This window comes from Dromiciops gliroides, chromosome 6 (assembly GCF_019393635.1).
Source record: "Dromiciops gliroides isolate mDroGli1 chromosome 6, mDroGli1.pri, whole genome shotgun sequence".
Classification (NCBI taxonomy): domain Eukaryota; kingdom Metazoa; phylum Chordata; class Mammalia; order Microbiotheria; family Microbiotheriidae; genus Dromiciops; species Dromiciops gliroides.
The window spans coordinates 98,681,710-98,702,714 of record NC_057866.1 but is presented as its reverse complement, the minus strand read 5'-3'; the positions used below and the strand labels follow the sequence as shown (position 1 = coordinate 98,702,714).

At 36.5% G+C, this 21,005-nt stretch overlaps 1 protein-coding gene across 2 annotated transcripts in view; it reads left to right on the top strand.

The window, feature by feature from the left end:
• Positions 1 to 21,005, top strand: part of MAEA (macrophage erythroblast attacher, E3 ubiquitin ligase) — a 144,694-nt gene that overhangs the window by 26,442 nt on the left and 97,247 nt on the right. For both annotated transcript variants that reach the window (XM_043972401.1, XM_043972402.1), the window contains exons 2-3: positions 2,172 to 2,354; positions 13,869 to 14,072. In XM_043972401.1, the coding sequence (XP_043828336.1) occupies positions 2,172 to 2,354; positions 13,869 to 14,072 (387 nt within the window). The remainder of the gene's footprint in view (positions 1 to 2,171; positions 2,355 to 13,868; positions 14,073 to 21,005) is intronic.

Below are 21,005 nucleotides of genomic sequence, written 5' to 3'. Positions count from 1 at the left end.
GTGTGAATCAGCTGGTTGTCACCCACTCGATAGGTGATGCATCTCTCTCCAGACTTTGAGGTAGTCATTGGACAGCAGACACAGCCCATGAACCCAAGTACCTCACCTGGTATAACCTGCCAGAGCTTGTACTCTGCTGGCATTGCTTTTTAGAATCTAAGGCGATAACTTCTGGGCTAAGATGAGGCCCTAGAGCAGCCCTTTCACAGAGGACGTAGGATAAAACTGTCACTAGTGGGACATGGGGGCAGAGTAGGGCCAGGGTGGGATGCTCCTTGGTGGCAGAAGTCAAGTAATCTGTGTCAGTTGTTGGCTTTTTTTTTATCTCTTTTAAGGTTATTTAAACTACTTAAACAAGGTTAAAATATAAGGCGTTATTATCTGAAAGTCCCATTTACTCTTTCTTGATGTTGGAGCAAGAGGAACCTGCCCTTTTGTAGTAAAGATCTGGGTCTGAGCATGGGAGTCATTGTATGACTTCTTACAGTGCCACACCCACCAATATTCAAATGTTACAAAGTTATAATTCTAAAGTAAATGTTTTTTAGATTCTTTTATTAGTTGTACTTTTATTCTATTAATCCAGGAAATAGAAAGGTAACTGCATTTTTTTTTTTTTGGCAGAGCAGTGAGGGTTAAGTGACTTGCCTAGGGTCACACAGCCACTAAGTCTCAAGTGTCTGAGGTAGGATTTGAACTCTGGTCCTCCTGAATCCAGGGCCAATGTTTTATCTGCTGCACTGCATTTTTAACTTTGAAAAAAAAAATTAGATATTTTGTATCTGGTTCTGAGGTGTGTTTCATTCAGAGGGCTTGAAGTTGACACAATATAACTATATGTACACAAACATGATAGATAGTAGCATATGGTAGAAAGATATATAATAGTACAGTGTGATAGGGGAAACAGAATTCTAACACAATAATCAAGGAAAACTGGAGGAGAAAGAGAATATTTTCATCTGAATGTGATTAAAGAAAGCTTACATCTACATCTTGGAGGATGTTACATGAGTTGGGCCCTGAAGGAAGAATAGGATTTTTAGCAGATACAAATGAAGAAGCACATTCCAGGAAATCGGGGCACTAATGCACTCTTGGGGTGGAGTTGTGAACTGATCCAACCATTCTGAAGAACAATTTGGAATTATCCCCAAAGGGCTATCAAATTGTGCATATCCTTTGACCCAGCAATACCACTTCTAGGTCTGTATCCCAAAGAGAGCATAAACAGGAGGAAAGGGCCTACATGTATAAAAATGTGTATAGCAACTCTTTTTGTGGGAACAAAAAAATTGGACGTTGAGGGGAATGCCCATCAGTTGGGGAATGGCTGAACAAGTTGTGGCATATGGAATACTATTGTTCTATAAGAGGTGATGACGACGAGGAAGACTTCAGAAAAACCTGGAAAGACTTAAGTGGAGTGATGCTGAGTGAAGTGAGTAGAACCAGGAGAATGATGTACACAGTAACAGCAACATTGTGCAGTGATCAAGTATGAATCACTTAGCTCTTCTCACTAATACAGTGATCCCAAACACAAAGCACTTAAGATGGAAAATGCTGTCCACATCCATATTAAAAACTGCTGGATTCTGAATGCAGGTTGAAGCATACTATTTTCACATACTTTTATTTTTGTGTGTGTGTGTTTTATTTCCTTTTGGTCTGTTTTCTTCTTTCACAACTGTGACTAATATGGAAATAGGTTTTACACGATTGCACATGCGTAACCTATATAAAATTGCTTACCATTTTAGGAAGAGGGGAGAGGAAGGAAGGAAAAAAATTCCAAACTCAAAATCTGGTAAAAAATGAATCCTAAAAATTGCCTTTACATATAATTGGAAAGAAAATATCGTCAAGCTCAATGGGTAAAAAAAGGAAAAAGAACATACTTTCCAGGTGTAGGAGCTAATCTATGTGAGTAAAAGAGGTGAAAGTGAGCAGGTTGAGGTAGAACACCTCCAGGATTCCTGTAAAGGCACATTTTGAAGATGACCTTTAAGATCCCTTCAGACATTTAGATTCTTCATTGTCTTTGCCACCAAAAATCAAAACCAAAACTTGATCCTGATGGAGATTTATCTAGTTTAGATGTCTCGTTTCATACAATTGACTTCAGTTACATTTGCTTATGATGCACTTACTGTGTGTAACTTTTTTAGGTACCATATGAAACACTGAACAAGCGATTTCGAGCTGCACAGAAAAACATTGACCGAGAGACCAGTCACGTCACCATGGTAGTTGCAGAATTAGAAAAAACACTGAGCAGTTGTCCTGCTGTTGATTCAGTTGTTAGTCTTCTTGATGGGGTAGTTGAAAAGCTAAGTGTCCTCAAGAGAAAGGTAAGTGCTGTTTCAATTTTTTTTTTTTGGTGGAATATTTTCACATGTTATACTATATAAGTCTAAATTTATGCAACTCCCTTTTCCCCCCACAAAAATAAAATTTGCTGAATCCTTAAGTTTTCCTCAAAAGGATGAACTTACATGGCAATACACTGAAAGAGAAAACCCCACCATTGTTTATATGCTATGCTCTGCTTTTCTATAAGCCATAATTGGGGGTGAGAGTCCATATCCTAGAACCACATTGCAATTTTTTGTAGATTGGTTTGCAAGATGAAATGATTGGACAAGTGGCACCTTCTATTATATAGTCTTGAGTCTAAATTATGGACTCTTACCCTAAAAAACTCAGTTTCAAATAATTAATATAGTTGTATATTGTATATGCATTTTTAAAGGCATGTATCAACCTGCTGAAATGTCATGACTAATGTATCCATACATGTACATGTAGTAGACAGTTCAGGGCTGTATCTATTAATAGAAGAGCCAGATGGATCTCAGCATGTTTTATAGTTTTAAATTGTAGCTTTAAGAGGATAATTTTTTGTTGTTTTCTATACAGGATGTGGTAGCTTTAGAGGATGTCAAATATGGCAGGAAGGAGTTCTAGGTTCTCAAGACCAGGACTTGAAGCCTGGTCTTATGACTATAAATCTAGTGCTCTTTCTACCATGCCACAAGATTTCTCCTAAAAAAAGAAGCAGAGTGCTTCATAAATTACTAGAAATATTAAAAATTAAATAGGTTGCTATGTCCCTGATGAACAGTTTAACAGCAATAATGTTAAGAAATTTGTGAAGCTACCAAGGAATTAATTTTTCCCAAATACCTTTCCTCATTAGAACCCACCAAAGTGGAGTAGATGATAAAGCATGAAGGTGGGAGAAAAGGTTGATTGTTTTTTAGGGGCTTGGGATTTTTTTTTTTAATTAAGGTATTTGTTAGACATGAAATAGTCAACATATGGAAGCCTTAGTAAATTCTCTTCCCTGTCATATGGTAACTAGACTGCCTTCTCTATTTGGCATTTAAAATATTTTTATTTGTTTTTAAGTCCTGCCTTAAATCAGGGTTTTGCCAATAGAAAAAAGGAATTGTCACCTTAATTATTTCAAGAATTGTGCCTAGAAATGTAAAAATTGATAAATCATTTAAAAACTTATCTATTGACAAATTTAAAGAAGCAGTGGTGACGATTTCTTTTTGATAAACACGCAAAATATGATTTCTCTGTTCTATTTGTTCTTTTTAACTCTTTGTGTGTCTTTATGTATATATTTCAGTTAAAAGTGCAGCTAGAGACAAGTTAGATCTAGTCAGAATAAAAAGTAGTCATTATTTGCAAAAAAGGGGCAGCAAGTGATACAGTGAATAGAATGCCAGACCTGAAATCCAGAAGACTCATCTTCCTGAGTTCAAATCTAGCCTCAGACACTTACTACCTATACGACCCTGGGCAAGTCACTTAACCCTGTTTGCCTCAGTTTCTCCTTTGTCAGATGAGCCGAAGAAGGAAATGGCAAACCACTCCAGTATCTTTGCCAAGAAAACCCCAAGTAGAGTCACAAAGAGTTTGACATCACTGAAATGACCAAACAACAAAACAAAAACAAAATTGTTTGCAATACAAATCTTAGTTTTATTTTTTTAATGTAATAAACATTTTTATTTATAGTTTTGCGTTCCATTTTTTATCTGTCCTTCCCTTCCTCCCCTTAGTTTTATTTTATAAAGTGTGCTAAGTCCATACCATCATATGAAATGAGTATGTTTTAATGAATAGTAGAGTAGCAGGTTAACCAACAAGTTTTATAGAATGCTCTATGACATTTTACCTGATGTAGTTTTTCTAGTTATTGGGTGTTAACCATTTATGAAATGAAACTAGTCAGACAGGATTCTTCAAACTTAAAAGTAGGGTCCTACCACCTGGAATTCTTTCCAGTGTTCACAGCTATTTTGCTGGGCTATATTGCTTGCTCTTGATTTTTAAAAAATAGAATTTTACTAACCATGCAGATCCTTATCTGTTTACTTCAACAAAGTGTAATGCTTCTATATAGTCTTCAGGGTTGAAGTTGATAGAATGAGAGCCGAAAAGAACATGTCATTTGTTAGAACACGAGAACATTGAGGTCTGTGGAGATAAAGTGATCTTTCCAGGGTCACTGTCCACATAGAGTTGGCAGCGAATGACAGTTCTGGCATTTGAATTGGGTTTTCCTAACTCTAAATACATCATACTTTCCATTGCATCATGAAACAGCAAAGTAAACCTAATAAAGAGGTAAAATCTTTCCATTAAATTTCTCCATCGTACCTACCAAAACATAAAGATTATCTGGAAGTTAAGCACCAGAGATGTTTGATTCAAAGCTTCTTCTGCAGATTTCAGACAAAGTAGTTAACAAAGAGCCTGGACCCTTCCTCAGGGTCCAGGGGCAGGAGTCCTCTGTTCCTGTGCTCTGTTTGACTCCTAGTCAAAGGAACGAAGGAAATTGAGTATCATTTGACATTGGAACGGAGAGCCCATTCCTTCTGATTCTGGGCATTGGGAACAACAACTCTCACTGCCATAGCATTTCTTTCACAAGTACCCAGTTAGGGAATACAAGTAATTGTGTTCCCACTTTATCAATAAGAAAACTACTCAGGAGGGCGGAGCCAAGATGGCGGAGAGAAGCCAGGAAGTTGCCTGAGCTTTCCCCTGTTTACCTCAAAAACAACATTAAAACACATTCTGGAACTACAGAGCCTACAAAAAGAGAAACACAGTCCTCCTACTTGAGATAATTAAGAAGACTTCAGAAAAGGTCTGTCTCACCTGGATGAAAGGGGAAGGAGGGCTCATCAGCACTACTCAGCTCAGCATAGCTTGGCTCAGTAGGCAGCTCAACACTGTTGCAACTTGACACAGCTGAGAGCAGTAAGAAGCTTGCAGTGGTGAACCCTGTGCCCCAGGAAGAGACTTCAACTTTAGAAGTTTAAAAATAGGCTATGACATGAGCAAGAAACAAAAAAGGACCCTTACCATTGACAGCTTCTTTGGTGAAAGGGAAGACCAAAACTCAAACTCAGATGAGTTTGTCAAAATGCCTACAAGTGAAGACTCAAGTGGGAAGATGATCTGGTCTCAAGACCAAAAAGACTTCTTTGAAGAGCTCAAAAAGACTTTTAAAAACCAAATGAGAGGGGCAGCTAGGTGGAGCAGTGGATAGAGCACCGGCCCTGGAGTCAGGAGTACCTGAGTTCAAATCCAGCCTCAGACACTTAACACTTACTAGCTGTGTGACCCTGGGCAAGTCACTTAACCCCAATTGCCTCACTAAAAAAAAAAAAAATGAGAGAGGTGGGAAAAAAAATGAGAGTTACACTGCAAAAAGAAAAACAGAAACTGAGGAAAACAATTCCTTAAAAAATACAATTGGCCGGGACAGCTAGGTGGTGAAGTGGATAGAGCACCGGCCTTGGAGTCAGGAGGACCTTAGTTCAAATCCGGCCTCAGATACTTAACACTTATTAGCTGTGTGACTCTGGATAAGTCACTTAACCCTAATTTCCTCACCTCCCCCCCCCAAAAAAATACAATTGGCCAAATGAGAGGAAAAAATAGCCAAATGGGAGAAAAAATTGGCCAAATGGAAAAAGAGGTGCAAAAACTTACTGAGGAAAATAAAGCCTTAAAAATTACAGTTGGGCAGATGGAAGCTGATAACTGCATGAGACACCAAGAATCTGTCAAGCAGAATCAAAAGACTGAAAAAAATCGAAGAAAATGTGAAATACCTCATTGGAAAAACAACTGACCTGGAAAATAGATCAAGGAGAGATAATCTGAGAATTATTGGACTAACTGAAAGCCATGATCAAGAAAAGAGTCTAGACACCATATTCCAGGAAATTATCAAAGAGAACTGCCCTGAAAAGGATAAAATCATCATTGAAAGAACCACCAATCATCTCCTGAAAGAGACCCCAAAAGGAAAACTTCAAGAAATATAGTAGCCAAACTCCAGAATTAACAGGTGAAGGAGAAAATACTACAAGCAGCAAGAAAGAAAACAATTAAATATCATGGAGCCACAGTCAGGATTGCACAGGACCTGGCAGTTTCAACATTAAAGGATCGAAGGGCTTAGAATATGTTATTCAGGAAGGCAAAGGAGCTTGGATTACAGCCCATAATCAATTACCCAGCAAAAGTGACCATTCTCTTTCAGAGGAAAAACCGGACGTTCAATGAAATAGGGGGCTTCCAAGAATTCCTGAGAAAAAGACCAGAGCTGAACAGAAAATTTGATCTCCAAATACAAGACTAGAGAAATATAAAGAGGTAAACAAGGGGTAGGGGAAAGGTTGTTCAATGATGTTAAACTTCTTGCATCCCTGTAAGGGAGGATAATACTTTTAACTCTTGGGGTCTGTATCTCTGTTAAGGTATTGTTATTAAATTGACTTTGATGTGATGATATAAAGAAACTTAAGAGGCAGAGTAAAAGAAGACTAGGGGGAGGAGAGGAAGGGAGAGGTGGAATGGGGTTAATCACATCATATGAAGAGGCACAATCAAAGAACCCATTACAGTAGAGGGAAAAAAGGGAGGGAGTGAGCATTGTTGCAACCTTACTCTCATCAGACTTGGTTCAGGGAGGGAATAAAATACACTCTCATTTATATAAAGGAACTTAGCTTACTCTTTAAGGAGACAAAAGGGCAAGGGGAAAAGGGTGGTATTGATAGAAGGGAGGGTAGAAGCAGGAGGAAAAAGAAGGGCAACTGATAAAAGGGAGGGCAGATTGAGGGAGCCAGTGGTCAGAAGCAAAACACTGGTCAAGTGGAATAAGGTGAAAGAAGGGAAAAAAGATTACAAAGGGGGAAAAGAGGATGGAGGGAAATAAACAGTTAATAATCTTAACTGTGAATATGAATGGGTTGAACTCTCCCATAAAACTGAAGCAAATAGCAGAGTGGATTAAAAATCAGAATTCTACAATATGTCCTTTACAAGAAACATTTGAAGCAGAGAGATACACACAGAGTAAAGGTAAAAGGTTGGAGCAAAATATATTTTGCTTCAGCTGACGTCAAAAAAGCAGTAGTAGCCGTTCTTATCTCAGACAAAGCAAAAATAGATCTAATTAAAAGAGATGAGGAAGTTACATCTTGCTAAAAGGTATGATAGAGAATGAAGTACTTTCAATACTAAACAGGTATGCACCAAGTGCTATAGCATCCAAGTTCTTAGGGGAGAAGTAAAATGAGTTACAAGAGGAAATAGACAGCAAAACTATACTAGTGGGGGATCTGAACCTTCCCCTCTCAGAATTAGATTAATCTAACCACAAAAAAAATAAGAAAGCAGTTAAAGAGGTGAATAGAATATTAGAAAAGTTAGATATGATAGATATCTGGAGAAAATTGAATGGGGATAAACAGGACTATGCCTTTTTATCAGTGGCACATAGCACATACTCAAAAATTGACCATGTATTAGGGCACAAAAACCTCATAATGAAATGTAGAAAGGCAGAAATAGTAAATGCATCTTTCTCAGATCATGATGCAATAAAAATTACATGTAATAAAGGGCCATGGAAAGGTAGACTGAAAATTAATTGGAAAGTAAACAGTCTCATCCAAAAGAATGAGTGGGTCAAACAACAAATCATAGGAGCAATCAATAACTTCATCCAAAAGAATGACAATAATGACACAACATACCAAAACCTATGGGAAATTTTGTATCTCTAAGAACAAATTTAAAATCCCCAATTAAAAACTAAATTAGAAATCCTGAAAATCAAAGGAGAAATTAATAAAATTGAAAGCAAGAAAACTATAGAACTAATCAATAAAACTAAGAGCTGGTTTTATGAAAAAAAAACCATAAAATAGATAAGCCTTTGGTTAATTTGATTTAAAAAAAAGAAAACCAAATTACCAGTATCAAAAATGAAAGGGGGGATTTCATCAACAATGAAGTGGAAATTAAAGCAATAATTAGGAGCTGTTTTGCCCAACTGTATTCCAATAAATTTGACAATCTAAATGAAATGGATGAATATTTTAAAAAATACAAATTGCCCAGGTTAACTGAAGAAGAAATAAAATCCTTAAATAGACCAATTTTAGAAAAAGAAATTGAACAAGTCATCAATAAACTCCCTAAGAAAAAATCTTCAGGACCAGATAGGTTTACAGGTGAATTCTACCAAACATTTAAAAGAACAATTAATTCCAATACTATACAAACTATTTGGAAAGATATATGGAAGAGTTCTACTAAATTCATTTTCTGATACAAATATGGTGTTGATACCTAAACCAGGCAGAGCCAAAACAAAGAAAAAAATTACAGACCAATTTCCCTAATGAATATTGATGTAAAAATCTTAAATAAAATATTAGCAAGGAGATTACAACAAGTGATCACCAGGATGATACACTATGACCAGGTGGGGTTTATACCAGGAATGCAAGGCTGGTTCAACATTAGAAAAAACTATTAATATAATCAACCAAATCAATAACAAAACTAACCAAAATCATATGATTATCTCAATAGATGCAGAGAAAGCATTTGACAATACAACACTCATTCCTATTAAAAACACCAGAGAGCATAGGAATAGGTGGAGCTTTCCTTAAAATAATAAGCAGTATCTACCTAAAACCATCAGTAAACATTGTATGTAACAGAGATAAGTTAGAGTCATCCCCAGTAAGATCAGGAGTGAAATAGGGATACCCATTACCACTTCTGTTATTTAATATTGTACTAGAAATGTTAGCTATAGCAATAAGAGAAGAAAGGAATTAAAGGAATTAGAATAGGTAAGGAGGAAACAAACCTTTCACTCTTTGCAGATGATATGATGGTCTACTTCGAGAATCCTAAAGAATCAAATAAAAAATTGCTTGAAACAATTCACAACTTTAGCAAAGTTGGAGGATATAAAATAAACCCACATAAATCATCAGAATTTTGATACATGACCAACAAAGCTTAGCAGCAAGTGATAGAAAGAGAAATTCCATTTAAAGTAATGGTAGACAATATAAAATACTCGGGAGTCTACCTGCCAAGATATACCCAAGAACTCTATGAACACAATTACAAAACACTTTTCACACAAATAAAATCAGATCTATGTAATTGGAAAAATATCAATTGCTCATGGACAGGCTGAGCTAATATATTAAAAATGACAATTCTACCTAAATTAATTTACCTATTCAGTGCTATACCAATCAGACTACCAAAAAATTATTTTATAGAGTTAGAAAAAATAATGGCAAAATTCATCTGGGAAAACAAAATGTCAAGAGTATCAAGGGAACTAATGAAAAAAATGCTCAGGAAGGTGGGCTAGCCGTACCAAATTTGAAGCTATACTATAAAGCGGTAGTCATCAAAACTATTTGGTGCTAAGAAATAGAATGGTAGATCAATGGAATAGGTTAGGCACAGGAGACACTGTAGTAAATGACTATAGTAATCTACTGTTTGATAAACTCAAAGACTCCAGCTTCTGGGATAGGAACTCAGTATTTGACAAAAACTGCTGGGAAAACTGGAAGACAGTGTGGCAGAAACAAGACATAGACCAACACCTTCCACCTTGTACAAAAATAAGGTCAAAATGGGTTCAAAATTTAGACATAAAGGGTGATACCATAGATAAATTAGGAGAAGGAATAGTTTACCTCTCAGATCTATGGAGAAGAAAACAATTTATGTCCAAACAAGAGATAGAGAATATTATGAAATGCAAGATGGAAGACTTTGATTACATTAAATTGCAAAGTTTTTGTACAAACAGAAGCAATGCAGCCAAAATTAGAAGGGAGGCAAAAAACTGGGAAACAATTTTTACAGCCAGCATTTCTGATAAGGGCCTCATTTCTAAAATATATAGGGAACTCAATCAAATTTATAAGAATCCAAATTATTCCCCAATTGAGAAACAGTGAAAGGATGTGAACTGGCAATTTTCTGATGAAGAAGTCAAAAGCTATCTATTACCATATGAAAAAAATGCTCTAAATCACTATTGATCAGAGAAATGCAAATTAAAACAACTCTAAGGTACCACCTCACCCCTATTAGATTGGCTAATATGACAAAAAAAGGAAAATAATAAATGTTGGAGAAGCTTTGGAAAAACTGGAACACTAACATATTGTTGGTGGAGCTCTGAAGTGATCCAACCATTCTGGAGAGCAATTTGGAGCTATGCCCAAAGGGCTATGGGACTGTTCATGCCCTTTGACCCAGTGCTACCACTGGTAGGTCTGTATCCCAAAGAGACTATAGAAAAGGGAAAAAGACCCACATGTACAGAAATATTTATAGCTGCTCTCTTTGTGGTGGCAAGGAATTAGAAATTGAGGAAATGCCCATCAGCTGGGGAATGGCTAAACAAGTTGTGGTATATGAATGTAATGGAATACTATTGTGCTGTAAGGAACGATGAGCAGGAGTAGTTCAGAGAAACCTGGAAGGACTTACATGAACTGATGCTGACTGAGAGGAGCAGAAGCAGGAGAACTTTGTACATAGTAACAGCAACATTGTGTGATGAACAACTTCATCGACTTGGCTCTTGTCAGTAGTGAAACGATCCAGAACAGTTTCAAAGAACTCATGATAGAAAAATGTTCTCGACATCCAGAAAAAAAGAATTGTTAATTATGAATGCAGATTGAACCATACTGTTTCTACTTTTGGACTGTTTTTTTTTCCTCCTTTTTTGAGTTTTTTCCCTTGTGCTCTGATTCTTCTTTCACAAGATAACTAATGTAGAAATATGTTTAATGTGATTGTACATATACAACTTGTATCAGACTGCTTTTGGTCTTGGGGAGGAGGGAGGGAAGGGAGTGTGGGGAAAAAAAAAATTGGAACTAAAAATCCTGTGAAAAGAAATGTTGAAAACTATCCTTATATGTAACTGGAAAATAATAAAATACTTTAAAAAAAAAAAGAAAGAAAACTTCTCAGAAACATCATGCCTTTGAGCCAGTCACTGACCTTTTGTGTAGAGAAAAATCTGAGGGAAACATCTTCTTTTTCTCTTTTGTTTCTCCTGTAAAAACACTGTTTTTATTTTATTTTATTTTGCGGGGCAAAGGGGGTTAAGTGACTTGTGCAAGGTCATACAGCTAGTAAGTGTCAAGTGTCTGAGGCCGGATCTGAACTCAGGTCCTCCTGAATCCAGGGCCGGTGCTTTATTCACTATGCTACCTAAGCTGCCCCCCAAAACACTGTTTTTAACCTGAGCTTTTAATGCTTTGGTGGCTCTTCTGACTCATTTCATATGATGAGCTAAGTCTTGTGGCTTTTTGTTAGTACTGTGCACAGAACTGCTGTTGTTCATTTACAGAAATTGTATCTAACTCATTTTGAACTGATAATGTTAAGATGGATAGCACTGAAAATTAGGTCAGCTTTATTTATGCTCTGTGACATTTTCATTGACAGACTGGGCCCTATCTCCATTTTTCTAAGAAAAGGCCAGCCTTAACTATCTGCTAAGATCTGATTTAACCCTGCCTTCTCCACCACTATTATTCCAGACATCAATAATTCCTTGAATACCAGCTTTTGAAGTCTTAGGAATTGTTTCCTCTGGACCACCTGAAGGCTACTTCTGATGGCCTGACATTAGTACAAAATGCTTTACTTACCTGGGAGGACTTAGAAGTATCTGATTCTGGGTGGTCTCTCTCTGTCCATGGTTATCTCAACTTTGATATGAAATATCCTATATAATATCTGTTTGCATTGTATTAAATTCTAACTTTACCCTGCTATTGTTGAAAAGGAATTGTGTGCTATGTAAGGAGTTGTGGTAAAGTGACCTTGTGGGAATTGCTGAATTTACAGTTTAATTGGTAAACCCCAGGTCTAGTATTTGTAAAATAAATTATTCAACATAGCTTAACTAGAACTGTATGGTTTTCACAAAATAATGTTGATTTGGTAAGTGCAGTATCTCTCTCTGCTGTTGAATATCAGTTTTTTCTAAGTTCGATCTAATGTAAAATTAAGTTGAGAAATTTTAAAGAAAGTGAACAATCCAGATCAGTAGCTCTCCAGTTAAGGCCCCTGTTCTAGAAAGTTTTCCCTAAGTTCCAGAGTGGAGTGGGAAATGTAATGACACCGTTGTTATGACAGTGTATTTCCTGAACAATTCCTCATTCTTTCTTTTCTCCTATAATAATGTGCCATGTAAGCAAATTCTGGTTTTGTTCATTTTTTTTGTTTTTGTTTTTTGGGTTTTTTGCGGGGGCAGGCAGAACCCTATATTTGGAGTTATAAGTTGTCCCCAAATAAAAGTATTAGATTTGATTATGTCTAAGGTACTTCCATGACTTTTTGGCTAGGGCCAATGTGGGTTAAGTGACTTCCCAGGGTCACACAGCTAGTAAGTGTCAAGTGTCTGAGGTCGGATTTGAACTCAGGTCCTCCTGAATCCGGGGCCAGTGCTTTTATCCACTATGCCACCTTGCTGCCCTTATATAGATACTTCCAATTCTAAATCTTACCATTTTATGTGCTGTCTGGCTCTAGTTGAAGCAGTTGTTATGAACACTTTACCTCAGTGTTCTCATCTATAAAATGGGAATAATTATATTCCTACTACTACCTCATAGGCTTATTGTTGTGTTTACCCAGTTTGTAAATCTGGGAGAATTTTTTTTTTTTAAAGAAACTTCATTCAGTATTCCATATCCATAGTCCTGGACCTCTGTCAAGAAGGCATGGAAGTATATTATATCATTTTTCCTGAGCCCTTCTTGGTCATCATTATTTTCAATTTTGTTTGTTCCATTTATGGTATAGTCACTGGGTCTACTTTTTTTTGTTTGTTTGTTTTAATTACTTTATCCTGGAATAGTTCATATACATCTTCCCTTGCTTCTCTGAAGTCTTCATACTTATATTTTAACCCTATATTACATGACTATTTAGGGCACAGTGATAGTCCATTACATTAATATGCCAAATGATGGGCATCTACTTTGTTTCCGATTCTCAGCTACTGCAAAAAATGCTGCCCCAAATATTTGGGTGTATGTTGAACCTGTGATTGGAGTACATGCCTGAGTGAAATCCCCAAGTCGAACAGCATCAACTTTTTTTTTTTTACCGTGATTTCAAACTACATTCCAGAATGGAAAAAATCACAGCTCCATCAACTGGGTATTAGTGTGTCTATCCTTCTGCATTTTAGTCAGATTTTGTATCAGTTAAATGTTGAATTTTTGCTAGTTGCACCTATGAATTTAAATAAGTTTTCCTTAAGAAATTTTCCTTGGCATCTTTTTAAAAGACTTCATTATATTGACATTTTGTCTGGGTTTTACAGTGTAGAAGAATAATAGGTGCTACATTGATTTTTAATTGACTTTGAACAGTTGTGATGACAGGCAGTAAGTGTCCTGTATCAACTGTGTTTCTGATGTTTGGGCTAGCTCTTGTGTTTTCTTCTAACACTCTAGGCAGTCGAATCGATCCAAGCGGAAGATGAGAGTGCAAAGCTGTGCAAACGCAGAATTGAACACCTTAAAGAGCACAGCAGTGATCAGCCAGCAGCTGCCAACATGTGGAAAAAAAAGCGCATGGATCGCATGATGGTGGAGCATCTTTTGCGCTGTGGTTACTACAACACAGCAGTCAAACTCGCCAGGCAGAGTGGCATTGAGGTAGGTGTGCGTTTTCCCAAATGGGATTTGGAGAAATGGAGAAATGGGTCATTTCTCCAAATTAATGGTATTTAGTACATTAGTTCATATTTCTGGATTACTTGGAAAGGGAAATGTTCCTCTGATCTGCATCCTTCCCAGAGCCCCTAAGAGATCCAGCTCTTAATAGGTACAGTCTCTGTGCTCTGCTTCTCGCTTTCCTCCAAAGGAACCACAGAGCTAGACAACTACTGGACAGAGGACCAAATAGTATGGGTGTCTCTGTTTGTGGCAAGCAAGATCTTAAAAGGGTACATCAACATAAACAGAAGAATACTTGTTAATGGAACATTTTGATGTCAACAAATATAAACAAGGACAGTTATTAATTAGTTTAGTTCTGTGTCAACAGATAGTGAGAACATGTACAATTTAGATTGTTGTATAGTTTTCATTATGCAGATGTTTATTTAAATTTCTGTGTCTATCTTTGCTCATTGACCACGCCTTCTCTTTGCTGGATGGATTATTTTAATTTCAAATAGTCTAAATATACTTAAATGAACTTTATTGACTAATTTGAGGGAAGTATAGAAGAATTCGATTCTTTGGGAATCTTTATCCTAAATTCTTTATTCTAAATCTTCAGTTCTTTAGGAATTTTTTTTTCCTTATGGAGTACTTTTTTCATTATGGTGAAACTGTTGATCAAAATAAATACTGAATTAAAGGAGCCAAAAACTAGTAGATGTGCTCCTAGAAATGTAGTGGGTTCCCCCATATTGGAAATTTTCATCTTTTTCCTTAGTAGTATTGTTTTGTAACTAAATAATTAATAGTGAAGGAATATACTTTGTATAGATGGTGTGTGTATTTATCAGTGAACTTTTTTGTCCTGCTTTTCTGACAATTTAGAGTAAGTGATTAGAGTAAATTGTAGAAGAAGATTTTTTCCCCATTCCTACATCTATCTGTATTTATTTCCTTTATTTCCCTTGCAACTAGCTGGTTGGTCAAAATAGTGTTACTGTTAAATTTTTTAAAACTTTTATTATAATTTTATTCATTGAGGTATAATGTTTTGATGTTTCAACTTTTTAAAAGACAGTTTATCTTCCATCTACAGAAATGGCCTTTTCAATTTATTTTTTTAAAAGTTCAAAGCTTTGATTTCTGAAAAAAAAAAAAAAAAGGAGTAGAGATTTCCTTATTTTGCTTAGGTTATTAACTGAAGTTGGCAAGTCAGCCATCTTTCCTGACTTTCCTTTCCTCTGTTAAACAGCAGCACGTTCTCATATTTCTCATGAATTCTATTTTAGTTGTTAATCTAAGTCCCAGTCTACCATGCATATCCCCAAAAGAAAAATCATTCAAGAGCAACATAAGCAAAAGTAATTTCATTTATTGATATTATAGCCAGACATTTTTAAACTAAAAAGAGATAATATAAAACTATTTTAGGAACAAAACAAATAATTTATTTACTTTCTTTTTCTGTGATGACTACTTAGGAGAAATATTAAGAATGGGATAAGTGAAGAATAGAGAGTAGAAAAGCCAGATATATAGACTCACAGTGATACCTGCACAAAAAGGAAATTCAAAAACAAAAACAACTAATGGAAAATATTCTCTTGTGGACTTGCAGGCTATTGCCACTGAGGACTGGCAGCCTTTTTTGCAGCTTTGCAATGCTGAACATAAACAGCATATCTTAACATGTATTCCACCAAAGCTGGTGAAAGGAGGAGGCCTAATGGGGGGGGGTGGCTTCCCACCCTGCCAATTTAGAGAGGAGAGCTTTTCTTTTAAACAACTCATGTTCAGGTTTAATCAAATTGAAAAGCCTAACATTTATTTTCTTTTCCCCATGAACATAGATAACTATTATTATGAACATAATAGGAGTGATCTAGCAGTATGTAGAGCACTGCAATCAAATACCTTTTTTGTGAAGCTTCATAATTTCCCATTTCTTCTTGTTGCATAGATTATTTTCAGCAAGTTTACAAATTATTTTTAGATTAAAATATTTTGAATCAGTCAGTATCTGATTACTGCCTCCTGTCTTTTAATTATGGGGAGAGGGGAGATTCTTTTCTTTTCAATGAAGTAAAATGAAAACAAAGCTATATTTTGATAATTTCTGAAAGTTCACATTTAAACTTTCTAGACTAACAACAATACTTGACTTGTCTGAAATGCTTTCATCTAAAGACCAATTGGAAGCTAGTTACCGGACTCTAAGAAGACAAATTAGCTGTGACAGAACCTATGTTCAGTGACTTCACTTATAGGAAAGTTTCTTAGACTTCACTGAGGATGTAACCTACTCTTACTAGACACACAATTCTAATTCTAGATTAGATGAAAAGGATCTAGCATACATTTACATGATCCATCCAATTTGTGTTTAGTGTCTACCGTGTGCAGAGTGCTATTCTAGGCACTGGAATGCCGTTTTATAACAGCCCTTGCCTTCCAGAAGACTTTACAGTCTAATGGGTGAAAAAGAAGTATTAAGATATTTATGCTATGTAAGGAGGACAAAGGATTAAAAGTGACAAAAGGAAAGAGGAAGGGAGAAAATACCTAGATGTACTTGTTAATTGTCAGGAAAGAGGAAACTGAACCTGTTGTACTTAAACTTGGATAGCAGAGCATGGAACATTTTAGCTGTCCTCTGCTATAGCTGTATTAACGGTTCTCATGGCCCAGAATTAGCAAGCTTTTGGTTAAGTTATATTCAGTGTGCTCTGTTTAAAGTACCCGGGAAGCTTGTAATCCATTTTCAAAAGACATCTATTAAAAACTTTTTAAAATTGTGCTTATAATGTTAAACTGAGCTACATGAGACAACTCATTCCCTCAGGGATACTTGAAATATTAAAGTAAAAAGTGTGGCCAAAGGTCCATATGTAGCTTATTTGAATCATGGAAATTGGAATGTACCTCTTCATAAATGTTAATGCATTTGATTTTGCATTGGACCTGATTAATAACTTGTGGAATGGAAAAAGTTCAAGAGACATAATTTCTGGGCTAATTAATCATTTTATTAGTCATGCTAGCAATAATTAATAAAAGGGGTCAGTGACACTCTTGAATGACATTGTCCCCTCATGGAACCCACTTAACACTTGCATGCCCTCAGAAGAGTGGGTGTTCCTGAGAATGGCAATCCACTCTGATTGGTTAACGCTTAATGAGAATAATGAATATTATAATGAGAGATGGACTTATTCTAATGAGGGCTTGGAGTGACTCTGATCACTCAGTCTTAGTCAAAGAGACTTATCTATACCCATAGAATTCCATTTAATGTAATCTAGAAAAAAGGGAGAATCCACTTTTCCCCAGACCTGAGTAAAATACAATGGGCCAAAATCCACTAATTACCTAAACTACAATTTCTTTACCTTTTGAATAGACTAGAGTTTTCCTTCTCATCATAATCCCTGTACTTCAAAGACTGCCTGAATAAGCTACTGATTTCTGAATGAGGAAGTAAAAAAAGAGAAAAACCTTAGTCCTTAACTGATGTAAAAGTAATACAAATAGTATCCCCATTTTACTGATAAGAAACCTGAGCTTCAAAGAGCTTGAATCATTCTATGTCTTAGAACTAGAACTCAGGCCTGATGTTTCTGACACTAAGGTCAGTCCTATCCATTTCACAGTGGAACTTCCTCTTACATATGTTATCTCATTTTATCATAGTAACTAACAGTCTTATGAAATCTGTTGCAACTAACACCTGTCCTTTAATTGGAAGGGCAGATTTTTTTTCCATATTAAGACTCTTCAGAGGTATTTTATTCTTTGGTTTTTTGTGGGGCAATGAGAGTTAAGTGATTTAACCAGGATCACACAGCTAGTAAGTGTCAAGTGTCTGAGGCCCGGATTTGAACTCAGGTCCTCCTGAATCCAGGGCCAGTGCTTTATCCACTATGCCACCTAGCCATTCCCCCCATAGAACTATTTTGACAAAGAAATTTATTATAAAACATATTGATCCATTTTGTTTTCACTCAGCAGGCACCAACAAAAAAATTCCATTCCAAAGTTTATCAGATGTACTTTAAAATTTTCGATTCATTCTGATTAGAAATTTTACTATAATATGAATATGAAATGTTTCCATAAATTACTATATGTTATGGGCAGGATAGAGGAAAAACACCTTCCATTTATTTGCTATCTGAGGAAAAGCCTTTATATTCTTAATCTGATTTTTCTTGACATGGCAAAAAACGCAGGGCCAAGGCCATAGTTGACTATTTCAGATTTAGAGCAGTCTCACCTTGGGGAACCTAAATGGTAGTAACTAGAAGTTAACTATAAGAAATTATATATTTAATAGAAATATTCAAAAAGAATCTTATGGTCTTAAAATTACTTCCCAAAAACAGCTGCAAAGTTATTTTCTGAAGATGACAATGCTTTAATTAGAATGTAAACTCCTTGTGGGTAGGAACTGTTTAATTTTTGGTATCTGTTTCCCTTGTGCCTTATCCCAGAATCTGGCACACAGGAGGTGCTTAATAAATGCTTGTTGTTATTATATAACAAGATGGCTGATATAATGATATGGAAGCTAAAAAAAAATACTGACTTCTTCAGTGAAGGAAAAACAAACATAGACTTAGGGTCTTGGGAAGTGGGTTCCATGAGACCTAGTACCAAAGTGATTTGGCTTTGGCCATGAGAAATAGTAGCAGCAAAAGCCAGTTCTGTCTATTATGAAGGAATCCTGAATAGAGTGCCCTTTTTTCCCAAGTGAGTATTTATAAAATAACTGCTAGTCCTACTTTATAATTAAATTAACATGAAACAGGCAAAATGACTAGTTTCTTCCTTTTCATGCTGTCATACTTTGGGGGGTAGATTCCTTTTTGTTTGTTTTTTTTGCAGGGCAATGAGGATTAAGTGACTTGCCCAGGGTCACACAGCTAGTAAGTGTAAAGTGTGTGAGGCCAGATTTGAACTCGGGTCCTCCTGAATCCAGGGCCAGTGCTTTATCTACTGCACCACCTAGCTGCCCCGGTAGATTTCTAATCTTTTGTGTATATACTTTACAGAAATGAAACGAACCTAGGTCCTTCTTGCCTATATCCAATAAAACTCCAGACTCTAGCAACTTCTTCCAAAGGCCTTCAGTGGCGTGGGTCTGCACCCAAGTAGTGATTTGGTAACATAAAAATGTGGAGGTATAGCCTAGCAATGTCATGAGTGAATCCTAGTTACCTAACTGAACTCATTATCTTTCTCCCTAAACACCATCTTCCCTGCAAACTTCAGCACTACTATCTTCCCAGCCCCTAAGGTTCACAGGCTAGCTGTTGCCCTTGACTCCCCCCACTTCCACCACTCTTCATCTCCAGCCTATAGCCCCGTCCTGTCAGATCTCTCATGTACATTATTCCCCTTTCTCTCCTCCAACACTGCCACTACTTGGGTACAGACCCCCTCCCCCCCAATCACTGAAGGCCTACATTACTAAGAAGCTAATGTCTTTTAGAACTTGTCATTTAAGAAAATGGAAAGAGAAAGCCTTAAAATAGGACAAGTTAGGTGTTAAGGGCTAAAATTCTAGCTAAACTGTCTAAAATATCTAATGAGTGGTCGCCAATAAATTATAAGCTTTAGCAAGAGTTAGACTTTTAAGCATTTATTAAGGAGAATAAGAATTTGGTAAAGAGAGAGAGAAAGGCCTAGATTCCTATCTATTAAAGGGAGAGCACATTTCTAGCTCCGCTCTCCACCAGAGTCCAGAGGAAAGAGTGAGAGTGAGCGCCAGTCTCTTCCTTCCTCCTCCCACTAGCCCGCGTCACTTCCTGATGCCAAAGAAAAGACTCCTGGTCTTGCCCTCAAAGACCTCCGCTTCATGGGCGGAACTCTTCTACAGTAAGTCTCCAGCAGGTGGCGTCATTCCAATCGTTACATAGGATTCTATGAATGTTTTGTTTTTGTTTTTTTTGCCAATAGGGATTATGATGGAAGATAGCAAATATATTAAGGTGCTTACACCCCATGCTAAGACTGTGAGGGAAATACATCTGCAAAAAGAAATAAATTGTAAAAATGGCCCCCCTAAGTACCTAGCAGTGATCTGAATTGGCTCATTTAATGATATTGTGGGAGCCAAACAGATTAACAGAAAATCAGTGAGAACAAATACTGCCCTTATTAGAAAAGTCAGAAGACTGCCTGCCTGAGGGATAGAAAAGTTGCTTTAGAATATTTCTGAGGTGCATTATATCTGGAAGCCCAGAGAAAAGTGTTTCTCCAAAGAAAGAATACCATTTGTAAGGTAGACTCCAGAAGGGAATTTCTGCCAAGGGCAACAGGTTGGACTAGATGAACTTGAAGATTTTTGAAGCTGTGTTTCTCTCACACTTAGCATGGGGTGTAAGTGCCATGTTCCTTCATGTTCTGCTTCTTCCTCACCTGAGCACATCCTGAATACCCCTTTTTTGATTAGTGAGGCACTAGTCTTTTTTTTTTTTTTTTTAGCGAGGCATTTGGGATTAAGTGACTTGCCCAGGGTTACACAGCTAGTAAGTTAAGTGTCTGAGGCTGGATTTGAACCCAGGTACTCCTGACTCCTGGGCCAGTGCTCTGTCCACTGTGCCACCTAGCTGCCCCTAGTCTTTTGTTAATAGATTTGTATTTAGAAATGACCAAATTATTTTCATATATCCTTATTATATTTGCTAACTTCCATCATAATCACTATTGGCAAAAAAAAGTCATACAATCTTAGCTTGTCCTATTATAAGGCTTTCTCTTTCCATTTTCTTAAACAACAGGTTTCTAAAAGACACTAGCTGTATTTAATTTCCTTTGTCTATACTTCATCTTGTATAATATTACCATCATACATAAATAAGTACTTGCTTTCAGAAACTTACGATCTAGTTGGCAAGATAAAATTCATACATACCAATGCAA